At 36.2% G+C, this 24740-nt stretch overlaps 1 protein-coding gene across 3 annotated transcripts in view; it reads left to right on the top strand.

Annotated features, from left to right (window-relative positions):
• Positions 1-24037, top strand: part of NDFIP2 (Nedd4 family interacting protein 2) — a 53253-nt gene extending 29216 nt beyond the window's left edge. For 2 of the 3 annotated variants that reach the window (XM_075711024.1, XM_075711032.1), the window contains exons 4-9: positions 3008-3067; positions 6271-6358; positions 14874-14998; positions 18159-18225; positions 22008-22113; positions 24000-24037. In XM_075711024.1, coding sequence (XP_075567139.1) covers positions 3008-3067; positions 6271-6358; positions 14874-14998; positions 18159-18225; positions 22008-22111 — 444 coding nt within the window. In that variant the 3' untranslated portion in view covers positions 22112-22113; positions 24000-24037. The remainder of the gene's footprint in view (positions 1-3007; positions 3068-6270; positions 6359-14873; positions 14999-18158; positions 18226-22007; positions 22114-23999) is intronic. The other variant, XM_075711040.1, reaches the window with a different exon arrangement.
• The last annotated feature ends 703 nt before the right edge of the window (positions 24038-24740 follow it).

The following is a 24740-nucleotide window of genomic DNA, read 5'->3' as shown; positions in this document are numbered from 1 at the left end:
GCAACAACTAAAAACATCAGTGTGTTATCAACATTCTTCTCCTACTAAATCCAAAACACAGCACTATGCCTGCTGCTAGGAAGAAAATTAACTCTATCCCAGCCGAAACCAGGACACTACTTTATCAGGAGCATGGATTCTATGTAGTCTGTCCTTACTGCTTGTCATATAAGTTTTACTTTGCTGAAATGATGGTCTGAATGAAACCCTCAATCTGAAATTATAAACCTTTAAACTTACTTGGAACAGTAGCAACCCAAACCTTAACTTTTTGGGTACCATTACCAGTCCTGTGATGCTTTAGACAGGACATGGGCACCTCTCTTGCAAGATTCTTGTTGCTTTTAACTTTGTATATCTAGAACCCTGTGAGGTGAAAGTTTCAGACATACAAGCAATCTTCCTTGACCTGAATTTCACAGGGAAAAACCTCAGGCTAGGGTTCAGCCAATTTAAAAAATAAAGCTAAACAAACAAAAACCCAAACAAACAAACAAACACCACCCCCACCCCCGGTGTGTTTTGTCTTGTCACTTTAAGCTTTTTTTACTTTGGAAAACTGTTTTTCACAAGTTCAGGTCACTGTCAGAAACATCTTTTGCCCTTCCTCAGAAAATCTGCCTGGTTTTCACCAAATTAGAAGTTTTTGAAAAATGGGTTTCCACAGTTGATACATACAGCTTCAAATTCAGTGAATGTGTAGAGATTGTCTTGCATGAACAAGTTTAGACTGCTCGTAGCTCTGAAGGGGATGGGACTGCAGATGTGCTGTCCCCAGAGAACATTCTCAAATGTTCTGTATCAGAGTAGGATCACGAGACTAAAAGTAGGTACACCTTATGACTGCTCTTGACTGCTTTTAGTGAAAACACTGGAACTGAGAAATAGGAATTTCTGGTGTGCCCTGAAGTAGTTTTTTTATTCTTGGTCTTTGGTTAGAAGGGAAGGGGAAAGCCACTTGATTCAACTGCAAGGGCATCAATGGTAGGTAGAGGGAAGAAGGACAAAGACTCTGAGCCTCTGAAGCTTACGTGTTGTGGGAAGAGAAGTCTGGTTTTGGTTGGGCAAGGAGGTAACTGGCTCAAAGTGAACACAGGCTGGAATCAGAGAAGATGGGTTTAAGTCAAAATAAGAAAAGGCAGAGGTGAATGGAGAGCAGTGGCATGAAAGGATTACAGCAAGATTTAAATGAGAAACAGGAGGGAAAAGGATAAACTGGGATTGATGGAGAAAGGAACCCAAGTAGGGACAAAATGTGGTTCTAGGAAAGGAGCTGAAGAAAAGAGGAGAGGGAAGCAGAAGGAATCTGGAGTTAAGGGGTAGGAGAGTAGGATATGGTGGCAAAGTGAGAAATAAACTTTTACATAGTTGGCTGTTCTAAAACATACAGTAGAACGTGACATGCAAGAAATAGGTGCTGAGAGGGCAAGAATTTCACTTACTTAGGAAAAAAACAGTAGGAACACACCATCATTGCCCCAAAGCAGAGATTGGCTAAAAAGTTGTAGACTTAAGGCAGTACTAAGTTAGTATCAGAAGTCTACTCAGCATACCAAAAGGCCACAGTCCTGCTGACCACTAAAGATCTCAAGTTTGATAGAATTTCTGCTCAGTTTTCTTCTGTGTTTTGGGGGATTTTTCTTTTCTTTGTTTTTTTAAAGCACACACGTGCACACACACAAGCTATATTGAAGAAACAGTATTAAGGTTGAAAAGCTGAGATTTGGGGAAAAAGGAAAAATTTTATTTATTTTTTTTTTTTTTTAAAGTAGGAAATGCTGGAAGTTGAGTTCCAGTTTTATAGATAAAACTGTGCTGGCACATAATTTTAGTATTAATTATTGCCATTTTAATTACCTTACCATGTGATACTTCCACAAATTCCCTGCCTTGTTTAATACCTCTGGTGGACTTACACTGGGGTGGACTAAGACTGCGTAATAAGACTGTCTTAATATGGTAGATGACAGGAATAAGAAAAGAAGGTCATGTTATGGTTAGAGTTATATATATTTTTATATATGTATGGTTAGAATGGTTTGCCATCTTGAAAGGAAGGATTTTGATCCTTAGCTCTGAATACCTGTGGAAGAACAGATGAGTGACTTAAACTTTGCACTACTGGTATGTAGTTAATTCTTTTCTTAGTTTCACTGTCTTGGAGATCACAAGCAGTGACAGCTGCAGACAGTATCTGTCTTGTATATTACACACTTTGCAAAATGTGCATAAGTGATATAACATGTAGTTTTTTCAGTTTTTATTTTCAGCCTTATGAAATTAGTGCTCTTATGAATGTGAACTCTGCTATGACCTGTGCCTCTAGTTTCTTCCTTGTAAAATGAGGATACGTTGCCTCTTCACTACAGTAATGCGAGCAGTTGGTAAATGTTAAATGTCCTTATGTTACCTTGAGCAATACATGAAGCTGATAATTGTTTCATGGTATAGTCTAAAGTGTGTAGTAAAGAAGGCTACAAACCTACTCACTGAGTAAAAGAGAGGAAAGTGGTATAAAAAGGCAGTACATTTAATAAACAGCTTTTGGGTTTGGTTTTTTTTTTCCCTGAATCATGTAGGGATCTTACAAAAAACATTAGTGTGATCATATTAAAGACTTCATCATAGGTCCTACATCCACAGATTGTACAAACAATCTAAACTTAACATTTACTGAAACTTTCAGTATTTGTTTTTGTAGTTCTTTGTGTAGCTTCTTACAGGAATAGATTGTGTATAAACATTTATTTCTTTCAAATGCTCCCAGATAGCTCGATGTATCAAAGAAATTGTAGCAGCCCTATGTCATCAGTAGCGATAGCATTAGTTACCCTGGCTTTTGATGTTTTCCTTTTCAAATTCTCATGGTCAGTTTTGAAAAATCAATATAAATGGACAAAAATATTGCTAACAGTTAAATGACTTGTTTGTATGTTGCAATGAATGGCTTTTACTTAATGCTTTTCAGTTGCATTTGTCTTACGTTTTTCTGTTTTTACATGCTTAGCACGCCCAGTTTAGGGAGTCTAGGAGTCTGTTTGATGAAATATTCCTCAGTCGTCCAGAGGTATGGTATAGTTCTCTCTAGTTTAGACTTTAACTATGAATTTTCCTGCTGACAAACAAATGCTTCTGGGGTTCATTGTGCTTTTTTTCCCCCACCATTAACTTCTCTATATTATTTTGTATGCTGAAGGTATAATTTATGGGATTTATTAAGTAATTTGACCCTTTCCTCAGAAGTTTTTCTCTGTAAATCCACTGCATTGAGAAGAGTTATATCAGTTTAGTTATCCAAGGGGTTCCTGAAAACTCACATTCTTTGCTTTATTAAAGGTGATTGTCTCACTGTATGCCATGCTAAGTTGCAATCTGAAAGAAGTTAAAAAGCATTGGGGGGAAAAAACAGTCCTCTTTTTGCAGAGTACTGTAGTTTCAGAGGAGTTAATAAGTTCAACTTCAGTAGATGCTGTGTACCATTTGATGTTCTTTTGCTTAGAGAAATGACTGTGTGACATGCCATTTACGTTGATAATATATTTTGCTGTTTAGATGTTTCTCTGGTCATAGGAACAGTAAGTTTTCTGTTAATAGAGATCTCAGCATATTTAGCAAACAAGAAGTGCTGTCTGTGATCCTTAACGTGGCTAAATTTGTCAAAAATCAATATGAGATACTGAAATGGTATTAGGTACTTTATGGATTTGTGTGTGTTATATGACATTCTTATTAAAAAGAAAAAACATATATAAAAAAATAAGGTATATAATTGTTCTCATTGATAAAAATGTCAGTATCTAATAGAAGTATTACTGTGAAATTATGTATAGTTCTAAGCATCAGCAGAGAGGACAGTCATTCTGCATTGTCCCTTTTCATTCCTCAGTGAATGGTGGCAAACAATGATATTTTGAATAAAGACTGGGGCAGTTGACACCAACTAGATCAAATGCGAGCAATGTGAAAGACAGCTAATATTAGTGGAGCTTGAGCAGTGGCCAATTAGCGTCTTCTGTCTGCAGGACTGATCATAAAACCACATAATACTAAATGATGTAGATATAGGCTGAATGTAATTTAAGCGCAGGAGACTTTCATTTCTTAAACGTTCTGATAATTTTCAAATGCCAATTTTTGGAGACAGTAAGTAGAATTCTGTTTAATATAATTCCCTTTTGACATGGAGTGTGATAAATTACAATTTGTTCACACTAGAACAGTGCCTACTTGCAAATGTCTGCTCTCATGTCCCTGGGTTGTATGTTGACCCGTGTTTCTCACACATGTAAGCCTTAGAGAAGCCTGTGCACATACAGAAACCTGCTAAACTTGTTATTGTAGTGAGCAAAATTTTCTTTTTCTGAAGCAACATTTTGCATAGAGCATAATTCACTAATTGGTTTGGAAATGCCAGTATGAAGTACAGTAGTTAGCAGACAGTTTAAAAAAAAAAAAATCCAAGAATTATTTTATATGGGGTTTTATAGACCTTCTGAGATAAAAATTGAAAATACTTTTTGCTGTCCTGACTTGAAAAAGGAACTTTTGTGGCATACATTTCAGAGATCAGCGCATTCAATTGCAGCTCTCTGTTTAATGTATTTTCAGCGCTTCCTTCCCCTCCCTTCCCCCCCCTTCAGTCTTGTAGCTGCAGCAAAGTTGAGCTAAATAAACTAATACTTTCATAGTCACTTAAGATGACCATTTAGGGACATCTGAAATTATGTGGAGTTGAATTATAGCCTCTTAAGATTGTTGTTCAACTAGCTTTTTGTGCTTTCATTGGAATTGTTTAGGCGAATAGCAGTGTTTTTAAAGTAAGTTATCCGGTTAATTAATCTTGGTTAATTAATCTGAAATAAAGAACACAGCTGGAATTTCACGGCCATATTATGAAGGGTAAAGCTGGCTGCCTTGAGTTGGTACAGTTCGTTCTAGCACATTTTTAACCATCATTGCTATACCCTGGTAAATTATTTTGCTGTGTTGACAAAGATGAATGTGTCAATCACATGACAGAGCTTTAGATCACTGTGTTTAATGCCCTTTTAGTTACGAACTTAATATACAAAATAACATTTGGTACAGTGACTGAGTAATGTGTTAAAATCAGAATTATGTTATTTCAGTAGTAAGTGTGTGCTGTGGGTGAAACAGCGAAGTAAATATCACTTGAACTGGTCTCCCTTGATTTCTTTTATTTTTAATAGGTCGTTTCTTATCTCAATTCTAATACATTATGATTAATTGGAGAAAAAACAGGAGAAGAGTGTTACTCATGTCTAGACCATATTACTGCTGCTACTGACAGCTTTCAACTTGTATCATCCTACATTGTTTTGATGTTACTCATTTAAGTATAAAAATGGTGTGTTTAACTGGTTCTACAGTTTTCATCAGGCTCTCTTTAGTAAGTGCTGTCATCATGAAAACTTTTATGTTTGCCAGTCTACAGTTGCAGCCATGTTTTACTTGTGCACGGAACTGCATGCGTAAGATCTGCCAAGTTCAGTTAAAATTCAAAGACTGAGAAACGAAACAAACTCGTACTTTCAGTATTTTAAGATGTTGTATTTTGACACGATAGGAGAAATCTTTGGATCGTTTTGACCGACATCTCTGTTTACTTTTGTTTGACTTAAAAGTACTGTGCTTTTTAAGTTTAGAAGACTTTTAAACACTTTTAATGTGCTCGCGCCCTCTAGTGTCCGCAGAGGTTTTCTTTGCTTTGCATAAGTGTTTTGTGGGTAATTAGGATAGTCAAATTGGTTAGGGCAATGCTGTTGCATCAGCAATTTGTTTTAAGATACTAACCTTATTCTCGAACTTTATTCTGTATTTTGGAAAGCATTAAAATACTTCTCTGGCAGGAAAAAAAATAGAACATACTATGTAATGATTTTTCCAAGAAATATTTAATAGTTTGGCTGCATATCAAGATAGTTACAGTAAAAAAAAGAGATTTCTGTTGGTTTTGGTTGTCAAAGTACCCACCTGAAATAATTTTTAGCTTCATTTAAGGTGAATAGGCAGTATGTACCTATCTTCTACAGAAACTTTTCAGTTAAATTTGGGCTCTGTCAATATAAGCAACAAATAAAAGTTGATTTATAAATATGAATTATTTTTCTTTTAAACTTCCTTGATGTGGACGTGTTACAGAAATGTCACTTTTCTGCTCGCTTTAGAAACATAATTAATACTTTAATCCTACAGATAGTTATTCTAAAATAAACTTTTCACTAAATTATCACTAACCTGTAAATCCAGGAAGAAGAGTATCCACCACGGGATGATTTCAGTGATGCAGATCAGCTTAGAGTGGGCAATGATGGCATCTTCATGTTGGCCTTTTTCAGTAAGTTACCTTGTATCCCAGACCTACTGAGGTATATCTTAATTGTACCTTTTTTCTATGGAATATAAAAGATAGCTGTGATAAACTGCATTAATGTACTGTAATAAATGGATTTTTTTACTTGTACACAGATATAAACACTTCCTGTTCCAGATGTAACAAATATGTTGCACTTTTTTTCTGTGGCATCTGTCACAGATAAGGGGACAAAGCAAAATCATAGTAAATGTTTTGAGGCATAGCAAGGCTGCACCATTAACTGTGAATTGGGAAATTCTGTCATCTTCTAGTTGGACTACCAACTTGAATTAAAGGCTAAATCACAGAAATCTGGCAATCGATTTTTAAGTAGAACGAATTTGAGAAAGAGATGATGTGCCATAAAGGTTGCTGGTGTTAGCATAGTGAATTAAATAGCTGTGGGTGGGTTTCTGGAACATATCCAACAATGCTTATTTTCAGGTTGAACTAACCACTAGCATATAAAAATGTACTGTCTTCAGGTAACGTCTGATTGCAACCAGCACTACTATAGCGCTTCTTCAGGTACTGTGTGTGTGCATTGTGCATGTCTTATCTCGTAACTTTTGTACTGCAGTGAGTAAAGTTAGATTTAGCCATTATAAGTTACTTCTAGAAAGAAGCTGCTTCTGTTTTGCCAATTACATATTTCTTCCTAATTCCTGAGGATATTTTTCCCTTTCTGAAATGTGTTTGGCAGCCTGAACGGAAGCTTGGTGTTGGGGATGTAGCTGTTCTTTTTAGCATTCATCAGGATGCAAGCTAATTCATGATCCACTGAAATCTCCTTTATGTCTTTCAACCTAAATCTCATTTAGTTCTTTTTTCTTTAATGTCTTTCACAGTCTCTTTATTTAACTGTTGCAAATGCAGGTTACAGAACTTTAACGGAAGGGGTTTTTTTCATGTTGGCATACAATGTACTAGGACAATGTGGTGTCTGCATCTTGGGGAAAAAAATATGTGTCTACCTCACGTAAGAAATATATAAATGCATATATAAGGTAACAAAGTGAGTTTTGTAGTCTGGCCTCTTTCTGTAGTTGGACCATAGGAAGGGTTTATATTCTTGGGGGCAAAAGGAGGGTATGGCTTCATTTTTCTTTTTCCCTTTTTTCCCCTTCCCAATGGGCTACAACTTCTTGTATTTAACCTGTTTAAATTCTGTATTGTGTGAATTTGTTCTTGCTTTTAAATCCTGGTTTCAGTCCTTCATTAGCACTGTACTTGGAGGACAAATGGATTGTTGGCTCTAATATGTTTTAAGTCCTTAAAATCACAGCTGAAAACAAACTTTTTAGCTTGCAGCTAGCAGCACAGTAGTAGTAAAAAGCCTTCTATGCAGAAGCTGAACTGGAATCAAAGGCTTCAGAAAGGCTTCAGTGATACTCACGTGCAGTTGGCCAAAACCGCATGCCCTGAACCTTGTGTGCAACTTCAAGAATGCAGACATTTACTTGGGTAAACTGGCAACTTTCTCTTCAAAAAGCTGTTTAGCTGAGACTGACTGCACAGATCACTGCTGTTACACATTTGACAAAAATAATCTGTAGATCGTAATTTTTCTTGATTATTCTGAGGCTATGTTAACTGCCAACTTTGCTCGCCTATGAATGAAATGCATAAAATGAGTGTTTACACATTGCAAGATATTTATGCAAGCGTATGCTTAATTGGGATCTGTGTTGGCTGTTATGGATACCAGTTCCATATGGAAATTGATGAAGTTTACTTGTGTTCATAGTATGAGGAGTTCACAAAAACTCCTAGCATTTTAGACCTGTAATATTCATTTTCAGTAGTTTTTCATAGGGAAATTAGAAAACTAAATGAAAAATAAGCTTAGCTTAATAAGGGTAGATCAAAAATAGTGGGTGGTGTATTCTCATCCCTCTAGTAAGGAGCTAAAAGTCTCCATAAAGTTGATGTATGTAGATTTAAGAGAGCAGGAATCAAAATGAAACTTTTTAAATGAATTAAAACGAAACAGTATGGCTATCTTTTGGGTTTTTTCAGGGTGGAATATGTTTAAATGCTGCAGGTAGAGGTGGCAGATCACAGAGAGCCTAGAATAAGTTCCCTCACTTAGTTAAAATGCAGGAGAACAGTGTCAGGAGCTGTGCTTTAGTGAGAGGAGCTTGGAACTTGTTCCAGATGTGCTCTCCCACCTCCTCCTGTGACTGTTACGTACAGCATTGGTAGACAGATCGTGGGGGGGAGAGGGGAGGGGCAGGCTATCTTTGTTTTAAACAGTGAAGTTAGCTTTTTCTAATTACATTTTGTTCAACTGAAGTGTAATAAAATAAACTTTTTACTGAGCTTACCTGCATATTGCAATCAACTAGTGATACGTAGCTACCATCTAGTGGTAGCTGCCCACGTTGCATGAACTTGCTGTCTTGAGGCCATCTTGTGGCCAGATCTGGTTTTTGGGGTTTTTTTTGTTTGTTTTGGGAGCTTGGTGCATGCAAGTTACAAACCTGTTTCCCATCTAAGTTGTAAAGTACTGTTCTGTTTAGCATAACTAAATAGAATGAGGCAATATACTCTAAAGAATAAAAGTCTTTTGCATGAACAGGTGTCTTTTTTGCTTTAGCACTTCGTTCAGAAACTTAGTGGAAAAATTAGGAAAACAACCTATATTATTCCTAATATGTGGTAAAGTCATGTATTTGATGAAATTGGTGTTGCTTTTGAAATCTGTGATTATGTTGGTGGGCAAAGAATCTGCTCTCTAATGGTCAGGGCTGGTGTTTGTCAGTTTCTGATCTTGAGGTAAATGAATGTATTAGTGAATATATTAATTTTGCTATGAATGCAAAACGCAGCAGATTTTGCTATTAGACTGTTTTTTCTGTGATGTTATTTTTAAGTCAGCTGTGTCTTCTATACCATAGTAGAAACTTTTCAGAATGCCAGAGGAATTTGTTAATAGGTGAGTTCCTAGAGTGATTTTTTTTTTTTTTTTTTGTATGCACAACACAAAAGAGGAATTTCTGAGCTGTTTCTTTCCATTTTGAACACAGCTGTAATGGTAATAGAACAAGGAACTGCCATGACCCAAAGAGCTTGGTTTTCATGCTTAATCTGCCCGTAGTGGAAGTCTTTTGAATCGTGTCTGATTGGCTCATCCTGGTTCATTACGTGAAAGGGGTCATTTTGGGCAGTAATAAAAGGCTTATGTTTTTTCCCTTATATTTAAGGAGTGCTTTAGAAATATCAACTAGCCTTTTCACCTGTGGGCCCCAGAAGGAATTGCAGAGCTTATCTGGATTCTTTGAAACCATGGAAGGCAGTTTCGGAGTCCCTACAACCTAGGAAAAACTATTATTACTTTGAACCTCACTGATGGGTTGATAAGGGAAGAAGAAATGGAGAAAAGTGTTCAATCATACAGCTGAAGTTTAAGTTCTCATATAGAGATCTGATTTGTTCTTTTTTAACAACATCTGGGCAATTTAAACACCGTACAACTCACACCAATAAAATCTCATGATGTGGAGAAATGTAAATGTACAGATTATCCCAAATGCTATATTGGAACAGGTAATAACCATACCAGAATTTTGTAAACTAATGTTCATACAGTTTTCAAAGCTATTGGATGCTTCAGTCAATAAACTGTACACAAGCTAGAATATCTACTTAGGGTTTTCAAACAAGCACAAGCTGGAAGGCAGAGTTGTAGCACAAGCTCAGGGTGAGCACAGCCTGCTGTTGTATGCTTCCTGAGCAGTGGTAAGTATGCTCTAAATTTCCAGTGGGAGGATTCCTCTTGTGTGACTTTAGGAAGCCTGACTTCTATACGTCCACATCATGAATGTTATGCAGGTTTCCCTTAGTCATGCAAGAGAAGCTGAGGGGAAGTCATTTGACTGAAATTGCAAATGTTGGAAGGAGATAAAGGAACTGTTTTGGGAGTGCTTATTTCTCTGTGGTTATCAGGGGAGCCTGGCTGACCTTGATACACAATCACCTAACTTCTTTCTTAATGTAGAAAGAATTTGACTTCTATGATTTCTCCATACATGTTGGATATAATGCAAAATAATTTGAACAAGGAAGCTTCTAGTTGGGCATTAATTAAAATTTACCAACAAGGGTAGTGAAGCAGTAGAAATAAATTGCCTAGCAAAGTTTTTGAACATTCATCACTGAGTAGAAAAAAAAAAAATTGTCTGTTGAAGTTGATAGCAAATGCTTCTAGTGATCATCATCAAACTTCAGGTGAGCCCTTCAGGAAGGAGCAAATATGTGTCTCAGTTCAAGAATGGAATAAATTCTGTGCAGGAATGTGAAGAATAATTTCTAGTGGTGCGTGAAGATCTGGAAAGTATTACTTATTGCAGTATGCTTAGTAAACCTAGGCCAGGTATGAAGCATTAAGCTCTTTGGTGTTTGCTGTATAATAAAATAATAAGTCACTGGACAAACAAATGGTGGAATAAAGGATGTAACTGAGCATGGTTCCTTTTTCATATATAGCTGCCATTATAATCTTATCACAGGCTTGAGTCCTGGTTGAAATTTGGAACCAACATAGGTCTTCAGACCAGTTTTGCTGGCTTCTTTTCATGGTACTGAATATAAACTTAAGACAAGTGATCAATGTGTAGCTGTGGAAATCTAAGTAAAAAAGGTCAGCAAGTGAAGTGCAAGAACAACTGATGGATAGGCAGATTTGTTCTAGTGTGCTTGCTGTTACTGTTGCATCTTCTGATGTATTGCAATATGTGCAACTCAAAACCTTTGCACAAGACTGTTTACTAACTTGAAAAACTAAGTTTTCTTTGTTTAGTGTAAATTGTGGGAGTAGAATGAAAGGATGTGTCAACATTGCTTTGCAACTTAATGAGCACTGACAAAAAGCAAGTGTGGATTAATAAATTATTAATGAGAAAGTACAGCTTCATACATTATCTTTGCCTTGCCCCTGTAGTTAATGGAGAATGAAGAATGGCAAGAAATACAAGCTTGTTTGTCAAAACCAAGTTGAATTATTTTATTCCAGCTTCTTTGGAATTGTCAATAGATAAAAGATTTATTTCTCACTTTAATGCTTGATATGAAAAATCGTATGCTGAGCGCTGCCCCTCAGAAGAGGGCTTTGGGTATGGAAGTAGCTGATGGATAGCTTTATTTTGTGTGTCCGATTCTAAGACTTTTACAACATTCAGAATATCCTGTGCTTTGTGTTTTGGCTGGGATTATCTTACTGCAAACCATAAAGAGAAATACGAGTGTAACATAATTGTGGGTGCTACGTTGGATATCAAGACGACTTTTTATTAAAAGAGACCTTTAGTCCAACCCTTCTCCTCCAAAAAAGCAACTTCTGACCGTTTTTCATTATGAGTTTTGTTGTCATGAGGAAATAACTCTAATGGTTATATTCTTTTTATGTGATTTGCATTAACATAGACTTACTTGCTCCTCTTGTTGGCATTTCAGGAATGTATAAAACTCAGAAATCTTACTTTTATCAGTTGCACTTGTCTGTATGGTGATAGAGTAGCAAAGAAGGAGACTGAAATTATGATGCCAGCGCAGTCGGTGTAAGTTTCATCTAAATGTCTGAAATGTATTAAAAGAAAGAGGACAATAGTTGAAAGTTTGGCTCAAGTATGAATCCAAACGCTAGCAATCTCTGGGATGGGAAACAATTCTTGCTGCAGAGTGGTTAGTCTTGCAGTGGGAGCCTAGAAGATGAACAGACAACCTGGCTGCATTAAGAGGATAAGCAAACAGAAGTTAAGAACGCTTGGAACAGTTGGAAGATAGATAAAAGTCTTACTTGTTGCAGATGCATTTCTGAAAGGAAAGAATTGATTTTGCAACCAGAATGAGACAGTGAAGATGATTTTTGGAGTAGCAATAGGACAGAGGGGAGGTGAGAGAGAAGCAATGGGAAAGATTGAAAACATGTTATTGTCGCCTATCTTAAGTTTCTTAAAATGATGCGACACCAAGGCAGTGTTGGGAGAATCTCCCTAGTACGTTGCCTAGGTTTTACAGAGGTGGAAGTAATACGTTCTTCATACTGCTGAAGACAGGGAATTTTGATTAGGTCTTCACTACAGAATTTTTCTACTGGATGGTTACAGATCAAAACTTAAATAGTGAGATTTTTCTTCTGTATATAGTCCACTTTTATTAGGGTATGTGAACTTGCATAGTTTACAACTTTTGTATAGTTTATGCCTTTTCTTTCCCACTTGCATTGTCTGCTTATATAAATTGATGGAAGAGCACACTGGTTAAAGGAAAAAAAAAAAGCTGTTGTGAGCAACATGCTGATGCCTTTGCTTTTAGGAGTTGGGCAACCAACTTAGTGTTAAGTATCCACCTAATACTCATTGGATGACTGGATTCTATTTTGAATATTCCTGTAGGTCAAAATGAAAGGAGGGTAAAATTGTCACTGTGTTCAACTTTGATTGTAAGAACTAATTTTTTCCCCGCCTATATTTATGATTGGGAAATCTCTAATTTTTATAATGCGTGTACAAACTTTTCAGGTGTTACAAAAATCCTTATTGTTTTTAATATACCTTTTAAAATTGTAAGTATTCTGGAATTCCTCTAGTCTGCATAGTCCATCAGAAACAGGTCTATCTTCTGTCCTTTTTTTGCATGCCTGTCTTTGGAGCCACAGTCTAAGTCACCCTTTTTTAGCTTGAGTAGTGGGGAAAAACGGAGAGAGCAGTAAACTGTTACACTGAGACAGGAACAGAGACATGTTGAAGAACTACCTTCTGAAATCTATTACTCTTAAAAGTATGGCGGATTTGGAGACCTTGCTTAGAATAGGGAAATTCTGTTTTCAAAACAATGTATCCAGGCTTTCTCAAATGTAAACGCTTTTCTTGTATTTTGGAAAGATAGGTAAACGTTAGGGTCACAGTGTTCTTATGTGATAGAAATGCTCTCTTTTTTTCCTTCTCTATGTGTACCAATTCGGATCAGCATTTATTCAAAGTTGTTTGTTGTGAGTTTTTGTTTTGTTTGTTTGTTTTAAAAAAGATTAGTAATTAGCATAAAAGTAAGCTTTCTCCTTGCCACTGTCTGTTGGCTCTGTCCAAGGCAAGATGTTTTCTCACCTGTACAAAATGACTGTTGATGTAAAGTCTTCCAAAACTTCTCTTGGAACTTCAATTTCTTTACAGTTCATGGAATCCCACTGCAGTGTTATAGGCTAATTTTGCATTTGTGAGCAAATCATTGCATCTTCATGTGGATTATTGGAGGAGTTATAACAAGGTTTTAAATTACAAAAAAAGTGGTTGTTTATAGATAACCCTCCCAAACTGACTTTTATTTAAGAAAGCTATTGAGCAATTTTCTGTTCCTAATGTTTTGCTCTAAGTGTTCAAACTTTTACTGAAAAGACAGACTTCTTTTTCTGCGGTCATTTAATGTCTGAATCTTATACGGGGTTTGTTTTTCTCCCTAAGTTTGGGGATTTAAAGCATTACGGATTTGTGTGCAGAGATTTTGTTCCCCTCTGCGCTCCTTCCATTCCTGCTTGCCTCTTCAGTGGTTTTTGTGTTTATTGTGGGCCTCCCAAATGTTTTCAATTTTCCACCATCTTGTCCTCTCCAGAACTCCTGAATTGTCATCTTCCACCAGCTCCCCCAGCTTTTCTGTTTGATGGTTTTCTCATTAGTTGCCCTCACGTACTCCTGAAGGTGGGATGTCACCTAATTGGGAATTCCCACGCTTTGACCTGATGCACGCAAACTGAAGTCAGTCCAGATGATGTTGTTGGTTGCCAAGTACATAAGCAGATATGAAACTTTAAATTGTGAAACTACTGGGAGTTGTGTAAAAGTGTTAATTGAAGTAACAGTGGTAGTTACACTCATTGCTTTTTTGTTTCTTGATTTCTTAAGCTTCTGTGTAAAACTTCCAAGGCTTCTTATATTTTATGCTTGAATATAGATCTAAAAGAGAGGACAGTAAGCAATGAAACATCAGTTTCTCAATTTATCTTCATTTCTATACTGTGTTTACAGAGCAAGAGTGGATACTTTTATTCTGTTTGATCCAAACTGGATAAAGCTGAATATGCAGCCTTGATACATGCACGTATGTGTGCATATAACTGTATTTCTGGTTATAAAAGTGTAGCAAGGTTTTTTTTTCCTTTGTTTTAATCAAAGTCTTGTATGTTATAGTCCTTCGTTTGCATTTACTTTTCATGTCTAGTGTCATCTGGTTAGATTTCTGTAGCAATGTAATACCTTCTTTTATGTTGGAATTTTCTCTTGTTTAAAGTAGTAGGTTCCAGCCTGTTTACCATTTGCTTTGTTATTAAGTGACTATACCATGGGGAATGTCTGGGTTCAAAGTCAATCTCTGAAAGCCTGAATTACCGGAAGGGAATTACTGACTGTGTAAGCATGTCCTTATTAGTTTAAAAGTTAAATTAATGTTAAGTCTGTTTGCTTAGCTATACAGATTAACAGAAGCTACTGTTTCTTTTATTTTATAGTGGCGTTTATTTTCAACTGGATTGGATTTTGTTTATCCTTCTGTATAACAAATACCATAGCTGGAAGGTATGGTGCAATCTGTGGATTTGGTCTGTCCCTGATCAAATGGATTCTCATTGTACGGGTATGTTTTTTGATGCATGCTGTACAGACTCTGTTTGCAGAACCAAACCATAACAATTTATTCAAGGATATATAGTAATGGAATTAAAAATCAGTATATTAAATTCCAGTGCTTATCAGAATGCCTAGAATTTTCTGACTTCCACTTTAGTAGAGAATTTACTTGCTATATACTCATATGTGCTTACTAATGATGAAGCTTAATCTATTTTTATCTGACATAGCATTTTATGTTCAGCTTTCCACTAAAATAAACGCAGAATGACTCATTCTTTGCACAAATATTTAAAAGCATACAGAAGAAGTGGAGGAAGTCAAACCTAAAATGTCACTGGTATTATAGTGTCCTATATGAAAGATTTATAAATGGCTCGGCCTATCAGAGGGGGAAAAAAGATCAGAAAACATTTCTTCCTTGTATCTGATTCTTTTATTCTTTTTAAGATACATACTGAATCAAGTCAAAATTAAATATGAAGTTACTCAAACTTTTACCATCTTAGATGCTCAATTTCTTGATATTTTCACTGGAAGGCTAGATACTTTTCAGAAAGGTCTGTTAGCTGAATGGAACTTACTTAGCTGACTAAGTGGATGCTAGATGAAACGTAATGATTCTTTCTGAACTTGAATTCTACATGTCTGTGAGATGCAACATTTAAAATCTCATCCTGTCTAATGAAGAAAGAGATCTTGGATAACTTCGCCATCTTTTATGTTCTGCCAACTCTGAATATTTTTTTCCCCTCCCCCCTTTGCATGTGCTATAACTTAACTTGATTTGGTCTTAGCACAGTAATACAAGGATTGTAGAGAGAAGAGATTGCATGGTCCTTTCTGGACATGTCCTGTATCCTCCTTAGAGCTGAGGGTGATTTTGGTTTGGTTTTTGTTTGTTTGTTTTGTTTTGGGGTTTTTTTGCTTCCCCAGAGCAGGGGAATGCTTCTGGACCAGATGTGATTCTGGTGTATTTAGTTGGAATTCAGGGTTTGGGATGAAATTTATCTTAAGGGAACAAGAAGACATGTATTTTTTAGCTATGCATTCACTGGGGATATTTTCAGCTTCCTTTGAGGCATACTAAACAGAGGGCAGGACTTGCTCATTTTGTCAGTTTTATTATTCCTATCTGCTTGAAAATGTGCTCATAACAAATACAAAATTAATATATGCTAAACTTCCTTGAAGAATTACTGCATTCTAGACTATATTTAAATTCTTTTATATAATCTGTTACTAATTCTAAATATTAGAGCTGACCAATTCCAAGACCTCAGGGGTGGTTATTTTTCACAGTGAAGATTATTATCTTCCTGTGTTGTCTCCTTTTCTAGAGACAATAGCAGAAAGCTCATAAGGTGTATGTCGACAGTTTTGTTTTAATGGTGACACACAAGCACGTGTGTGCGCACAAAATTGTTCTGTTCCTTTGTTTCAAGTTTCTCTGAAGGCTTGTGGTGCCCTTTCTCACTCAGGGTCAGTAGTGCAAAACTTTATAGTGTCTAACAGTCTGAGTTCACGTACGCTCTTTCTGTATCAGTTTTTACTGGGTGTGGGGAGGGAAAGAGCAAAAGCACAGTGTTGCTGTTGGGGAACTTCTGAAGCCATGGCTGCTTCTGCCTAAAGAAAGTGTGAGAGTAATGCACATAGGCCAGTATTTGATTGCTGCGTTTAGTAAATCTTCTTTCCAATAAAATGAAATTGTAACTTTAAAAAAAGTGTATTGGTATATATGTTTAGAGAATTGAAAATACTGACTATCAAGTGAGATGGGATTAATAATGTTGTCAGCTTCCTGGGAATTGAGTATTCATTTGGTATTTTAATGAAGTGTCAAAATATGAAATGCTTACTCTGCCAAATCATAGAAATGCTAGTGTTTATATAGGGATAATGTAAGTACCAATTCTTTCATTCAACTTAGCAATTCTGTTTTTTCATATATTTTTCTTGGATTGCCCATAGAAATTAATACAGTACAGGATTAAACCATTAAAGAATTCACATGATCTGGCTTTCTTCTGGAGAAAACATGTGGATCTCAGTGCACAGTTACTTGAAGGAAAAAACAACTGTGTCTAGAGTTCCTTAAATGTCTTGGATTTTTATCTGGTTGCATATGTGGCCCAGTATCCTCTTTTTTTTTTTTTCTTTTTTTTTTTTTCTTTTTTTTTCTTTTCTGAGTGAACTGAATTACGTGTCCAAATTATGTGATTTCTTGGTTGATACTACTGAAAGGTCCTAGAAATGGCAAATGGGAAGCACTGTGTCAGGATGCAGTAAACATACTGAACGATAGTAGGATGGGAAGTGTATGAAAAGTGTGCAGAGCTACTAAATAGGTTATCTTATTCCTTCTGGCAACTTTTCCCACATCTCCCCATTCGTACTTCTTATGTGAGTTTTGGAGACATTTGATTAGCCTTTTTATCAGTGAAGCATGCCGTCTGGAGTCTAGTCAAGGTACAGATACCTGTCTCCAATACCATCACACCCTGCCCTCCAGCTGCCTCCCACACCACAGGGAGGACAAAACTGTCTACCATGGTCACTAACAGGAACAGTTGAAATGCCACTTCAAGGTTCATTTAGTTGCGTTCAGCTCACTGCTGGGAACTGAATGCTGGTTTGAAAATGAAAAGACTTTAATGAGTTGGGGGTCTTTATGGGGCTGGTATTCTTGGCAGCGATTAACAGTAGGGGGTATACAGAAGGTCAAAAGCTCTCCTTTTGAGGGGTCAGCAGAACATCCCTGTCTGATAAGATTAAACTAATGTGGCTTTTGGTGTTAATATCTAAAGCAGCAGGCTGCTGTAATGTGTTTGGGATGGCAGGCATTGGGGGGAAAAAAGGAAAAGAGACAAGTGGTGATTCATTATAATCGAAAATGTGAGATGATTCTGGCAAGTAATACAAGTTTGGGATTTTTTACACACACACATATGCATATATTTTTTAGAGGGTTTAAAATAACTTTGTCACAGACCAACTGATACTGGAAGTGTAAATTAAGCTGCTGCACAAATACCAGTTTTGAATTTTAGTTGAATAATTTACTTTTAAATTTGCTTTTTCCTCTGTGTTTTCTGTATTTGCATAGTGCATTAAATGTGTCTTAGTCATTTGTCTTACTGCAGCTAAGCCTCGTGTATGAATTTCAGTTTTCAGATTACTTTACTGGATATTTCAATGGACAGTACTGGCTTTGGTGGATATTTCTTGTACTTGGTAAGTGGCAATTGAAAACACTTCTGTTTTGATGTGGAAGTATTTAAAGATGAATCGTGTCATTGTAAGTAAAGAGTTCTGTAACATGTTTAGCTATGTGTTTTTCTTTAGCTGCTGATAGTTCTGTGTGGTTTTTTTATTTCCATAGTATTCACGAGGTTATTGGTTACCATAGTGGTGTTACTGTGTGAACTGCGGACTATTCAAATAACCTTCAGCTCAAAAAATTTTGTTCTGCATATGTAATTATGTACACACCTGAGACTTGTAATTTGTGCTTTTTAAGTTGCTTCTACTGATCTAGGGATGCAAAACTGTGTAATGAAACTCTGGCTTTATGTAGAGAACATACTGAAAAGTGAGTGATACCAAGTACTTACAGGTATAAACCTGTATGTGAAGTATTAAATGTTAAGAAATGTGACTGATCCTGGGAAGGTGGAGTCTGCTGTCCTGTACATAGGTCACAAAATGCCCTTTTCTAGTCCTTTGAAATGCATGCTGCATCAGTAGTTTCTCAGTTGGACAAGAGAATGGCTTCATGCTTTCTGATCACAGTGCTCACATGATGTCAGCTTTCTCTTAAGAGGTCTGTCTGCCCGTGTTCAAAGTCTTACACACATCAAATTCTACTATTCTGTCTGCTTTTAATTAGGATATACCAAGCCCCAACCACTATACCTTTTTTCCTACTGTGGATTTTGTAATTTGAATGTGGGATCTGGAATGATTTTCTTTTTACTGAAGATTTTCTTCTGTAAAAGATTTTCTTTTTACAGACTATGTTATTTTCTAGCTCTGGAAGCGTAGTAAACTGTTGCTGGTTCAGTAGGTGGCACTCTTCCCTTTGAGTCAATTGACTCAAATGGCTAACAGCGAATGTTAGAATGAAATGCTGAGAAAATTTACAAAAAAAAAAAAAAACCAAAACCCACCCAATCAAACAACACTGAGATCCTGACTGTTTGTGACTGCCAGAAATCTTAAATGATGTTACCTAAAACTTTCTCTGTCTGGCTTTTAGTAAAGTTTGAGGACATTCATCAGCCTTCTTAATACTCAGCTTGCTCAGCTGCACTGTTGTGCACTTGGTTGCTTGAGATACATAGAAACTGCAAATGTTTAACACATCACAGCACCCGTCCCTCGAACACTTTCGTATTCTGTTTGAGGTGATTGCATTTAAGTAGCAAGTAAAATTACTCTTAACAGGTACAAACATCTCTAGATAAACCTTTAATTAAAACAAACCCCTTGTGGTGCCTGAAATAGGCGTTCGATGCTGTTTTCACTTGGATGAAAATAGTGTGTTCTTCCCCTAACATTTTCCCCCACTGCGTCTATGGAAAAAGCTGTGCCTTTGTAGTTCCTCTTTCTCCTCGTCTTTTGCAGCACTTGTTCAGAAGTTAGCTCTCTTAGATTTAGGAAAGCCTTATCTTCAGCCTAACTGTTTGAAGGTTTGGGTTTCTTTTTTCTTTTACTTTAACTCACAAAGTTTATGCCTTGGAATAAAAGGCACTGTGAAGCATGCAGTATGCATTCAGCAGTCAATGTTCCCTTGTCTTATGAATGTTTTGCATGAAATATGTCAACAATGTTTTTAAACTGATAAAGTGGATATACTGAGATTGCTAGAACACCATAGAAGGATTTGACCCAACAGAGCTACTTAGCAGGACATGGAGGAGTATTATCAAGTCACGGGAGCTCTGCCAACCAGATCTGTATTTCATTGTTTTGGATAACTTTCCCATTAGAGCACGTGAAGTAGCATGTCCTGCATCTCTTCAGAAGTGAATGAACTGAGTTGGAGTCCTTCTTTTGCATAGTCCTTTGACATACTTGAGCCCACCTATCGCCATCTTCTCCTCTCTTCTGGTGGTCACCTGTCTGTTTCTGCTCCCTTCCCTTCTTTCAATGTCTGGAAAAATCTGCTCACTCTTCCTGGAGAAGTGAAGTGGTCTACTTCCAAGGAGCTGTCATGTACAGTGAACAAATTGAAGAGAGAGACAATTCTAATTTTTAAATTTAAATGTTAGCCAATGTTTCTTTTTGAAGAACACAATGGAAAATATTGGTGGGTTGTGTTGTTTTGTTTTGTTTTGTCTTCCCTAAACAGGGAAATATAAAACATGGATTGAACTTGGACTGGTTTTCCAACATGTGTAATGCAGAAGGTATGCTTTCAGGCACCTTAGAGCTGCCTGCCCACCTTTTGCTATTTCAGCTGCTTTTCAGTTGAACGTGGGACTATCTCTGGTAATGTCTGGGTAGCAGCTTTTGTAGTAGACTTTTGATCCAGATCTTAGTGCTTTCTTCTCTGTGCAGAATTCACCTTAATCACAGAAGTGTGTCTGGTGTAGGTCAAAGTTGCAGTCATTAGCAGAGCATTCTTTGTGTTTGGGGGTTTTTTGTGTGTGTCCTACTCAGGCTTTGGTTTTAAAAAAGCAACAAGTAAATAAAAGCAGAAAGTACATAAAACAAAAATTTACAAGTAAAAGGAATTCAGAGAAGAAAAGACTATAGGAAAAAAATAATCAGAGTCTCAACCTGGAGAGCAGGAAGAAAAAGTGCATCACATAGCAAAATATCAATGCAATCATAGAGATTGTTTGTTAGGATGTAAGATGATGAAAAGGATGAAATTCTTTGCTAAACTTCTTAAGCTTCAGTTTAGTTTTGCATTTGAACCTTTGGAATCTTAATGTACAGGTGTATATATACACATGAGCATATACCTTCAAAGTACCTGTGTGTTCATTAAATGAGGAGAATTGCTCTCTAGGCTCATGTTTCTCTCCACTGGATGGGGAATTCAGATTTTGACCTCCCCCAACTCTTTGGGCAGATTGTTTTATGTGTGTTGGATTCTCCCTGATCCAACTGATGAATGGATTAATCTGTTGAAGTTTACTTAGTGGAGGAAAATGGACCAAAGAGCTCTGTCCACTATGCAACAATGTGTTTTTCTGGGTCTGTTTGTTCAGATGTCCAGTGAATCTCTTGAGTTGATAAAATGATGTTGGCAACATCATGTTAGTGATTTCCATTGTTGCAACTGTAACTTCTGTGTGACCATTCTGTATCCCTTGTTGCTCTTATCAGAGCTGAAATATTCTTTCAAACACAGTTAAATTTAAATATTTAAAAATAATTTGAAATGTGGAATTGACCAAAAAAAAAATGTAATCATAACACATGTTGAGTAATTTTCTTTGAATCGACTGTTGTTCTTCCTCCTCTTGGACAGGTGCATTTTCCTGGATGGTTAAATCTCAAGCCATAATCTACTATAATTTATTATTGGCTTGTTGCTAGAGCAGTCTGTACTGTCTGTCTGTTGTTTGTTTGTGTTTGGTTTTGGTTTTGGTTTTTTTTTCTTTTCCCCCTGTTGACTTGCAATACATTTATCTTATACAGTTCTAAAGTTTTGTGGTTCGGGTAGTCTTCTAACACACTAGTAACTTATTTTAAGAACTGTACTTGAAAAGAATATGCAGCATCTATTTTTTTTTCCTTCTTTTTAAGTTCTTTCATGCAGTCTTTTTAGCAGATGATATTTGAACCCAGAATGAGTGTAAAATTTCTGAACAGCCTTACGGAAGGCTTTATCCTAATATCACACGATAAAAGCAGACTTGCTTGTTGAATTTGTGAATGATGCATGAAGACCTCACTTTATTTAATTTTAAACCTAGATTACACTATTTTAATAAGAATAATGTGGGATAGCATGTACTTAGGTTGATATATTTCATTTTGTGCATTTACTACACTTTCAGGACTCCTCCTGTTCTTTCGAGGCTTTGTTAATTATCTTAAAGTCAGAAATATGTCTGAAAGCATGGCAGCTGCTCACAGAACAAGATTTTTTTTCTTGTACTGAAGGTAAGCAATTTTTAGTGATAAGATTATGTCTCCTAGGAAAACTGAGAAGAATGAAATACTTATGCTAAAAATTATTAATCAAACTTCTGTCGCAAAACAGAAGTCTTTTCAAAAGCAAGGTTTTTGAACATCTGTCTTGAATGTTGTATATATTCTACATGGACTTGGAAGTATCTGGTCTCTTGAAGTCATGAAATTTGAAAGTAAATAATGCATCCTTGTTGCCTCCAGTCCTCCCTGGAACTAATGTTCAGTAAGAAAAACGAAGAGGAACCTGTTGTTTTTCCTAAGCAAGAAACAGTATCTGCTGCCTGTCAGGGTACTGTCCTTTGTGTTGGAAAACTGGCTTTAGTAGTTAACCTGTTGTCAGCAAGTTAGGAAGCACTAATCTGCCTGCATATTAAATCTGATTGACGTGGATCTGAACATGCAAACAATAGATGAGCATTGTCTCTCTTTACATGACTGGATTAAGACAGTCATGTACAAGTATGATTATTGTGTATGCAACAATGTGCTTTATGTATCCTTAAGGTAGCTGACTAATCAGTCTGGCACATACCCACTTTTTTTTTTTTTTAAATACTTTTTATCCGTTGGGTGGATCTATTGGACTTCACTGTGTGACTTAAACCAGGGGTCTCTGTATTCAACTTTGTTTACTTAAACTGCATGACAAGATAAACTTAAGCCTAGAAATAAGTACTGTAGCATTTTCATTACTCTGCAGTTTACTTAAAATGCTTAAATACTCTATTTTGACTTAACTGAGAGGCTGTGTCTGTCATAATAAAGCAGGTTTTCGTAACTTTTCTCCAAGATTGGTCACAGGATCAACATGAAGTAACCTGTAACCTGCAACACATTATTGAAGCCTGAAAAAAACCTGAGACAGTATTTGCCTAGGAAAGAATGGTTCCTTTTATATAAGACAGCGATATACACTTAAAACCAGCTAACGATTAATATGTATGCTATACTATATAGTTCTTGATCATGGAAGAAATCTGTTAACATAACTGTAACAGGATAGTTCTTTTTAATATGCCATTTTGTCAAAATTATATGGTAAGTTAGAGTTAAATAACTAAGGTGTATATTGCCTTTTAGTAACGAACCTAAATTGGCATGTACATGGCAGCATTTCCTGTTTACAATAGTTACATATCGCTCCTTTTCTTAGTAATGTGGTAACATCTTCAGAATACCAAAATTTGTAGAGACGAGACTGAAAGTATCTCTTAGCTTTCAGCACAATAAAGTTTAAAAATACTATTTCAAAAATAATTGTTAGGAGTAACTGGTATTTGAAAACTGTAGCTTGAAGAGAATGATAAGAGTGTAGTATAATGTGATCTGGGACTCCTTGCTCTCCTGCAGTTAAAATTCTGCTTTGGGACAAAACGCTATTTAGTTCAGCATTAACTGAAGTTAATGAGTTGTCCTATCTGAGTTCAGTGGCTTTGAATTTTTCCTTTACCTGTAAGCATCACTGAGATGTATGGGCTCATAAGGTCTGTGGAGTGTTTAGAGAGCTGGACGCAGAAATACTATTTTTTTTGAAGCGTCTTAAGTATTGAAACAAGAAGTGCAAATTAATTGCTATCACACTTAAATGTCCTTGTTTATGCATAGACAGGTAACTTCCTCTACAGTGACTATTAGTTTTAATAAATAACAAAATTACCTCTAAAGTTACCAAATATTCTCAGGTGTTCTTTTGAAATGATAACAAAATAACAGTAAGCTTTCGCTTTTTTCTCCCATCCTGACATGGGGGGAAAGAGGCTGCTTCTTTGCTGCTTCTAGGTTTAACGTCAGTTAGCAACACTACTTGTAGCGAGTCACTGCGATGAACTGAAGTACAACTCTTTCTTTATCTCCAGACTCCATCGAACAGACATTCCTTTCCTATACCAGGGTGAAACTTCCAGATGATCTGTAACCCTCCGAGTCAATAGGATAGAAGACTACTAAAACCAGAAGACAAATTAGTGAAGATACAGCTTCAAAAAAGAATGACAGGATGGTTTATGCTCAATACCAGTTCTGGTCATTCTAGTAAATACTTGTAATTGCTGCCTTTTCTTCTAGCACATTTGCATATGTGCTTATTAAAAAGATAGTTTTGAAGTAAGAACAAACCATCTGTTAGTATAAATTAGGTACAGTCAGACTCGGTTAATCTGTGCTTGTTACATCTGAAAGATTTAAGTGGTAACTTGTTTCACAGTGTGTGTGTACCACTGACTTGTTGATCTGAACTTTGAGTACAATGAAATGCATTAAATGATTCAGATTAACCAGTTCAGACAGTTTTTTTTTATATAATTTAGATCCATCTAATGATTGTGTAGAACATTTTTAAGTTTACTAAAGCCCAAAGTTCCTTGTCACAAACTTGCATTCACCAATATTTTATCAAACCAATATACTGGTTTGCTTAAAAATGATACTCCACTTTGAGTCCTCTGTAAATAACTCTGCATAAATGACTGTTTGAATTGCTTCTTAGGAAATATGTCAAAATATATTTTGTAACAGCATATTCTCTAAATTTTGTTAATTGGCTATTAAGGGTATAGTTACTATTAGATGTAATTTTGGAGGTAAAGGCATTGAATTGT

The sequence above is a fragment of the Pelecanus crispus genome, chromosome 1 (assembly GCF_030463565.1).
Source record: "Pelecanus crispus isolate bPelCri1 chromosome 1, bPelCri1.pri, whole genome shotgun sequence".
Taxonomy (NCBI): Eukaryota; Metazoa; Chordata; class Aves; order Pelecaniformes; family Pelecanidae; genus Pelecanus; species Pelecanus crispus.
Note: the sequence above shows the minus strand (reverse complement) of the source record. Positions and strands in the feature narration are given on the sequence as shown.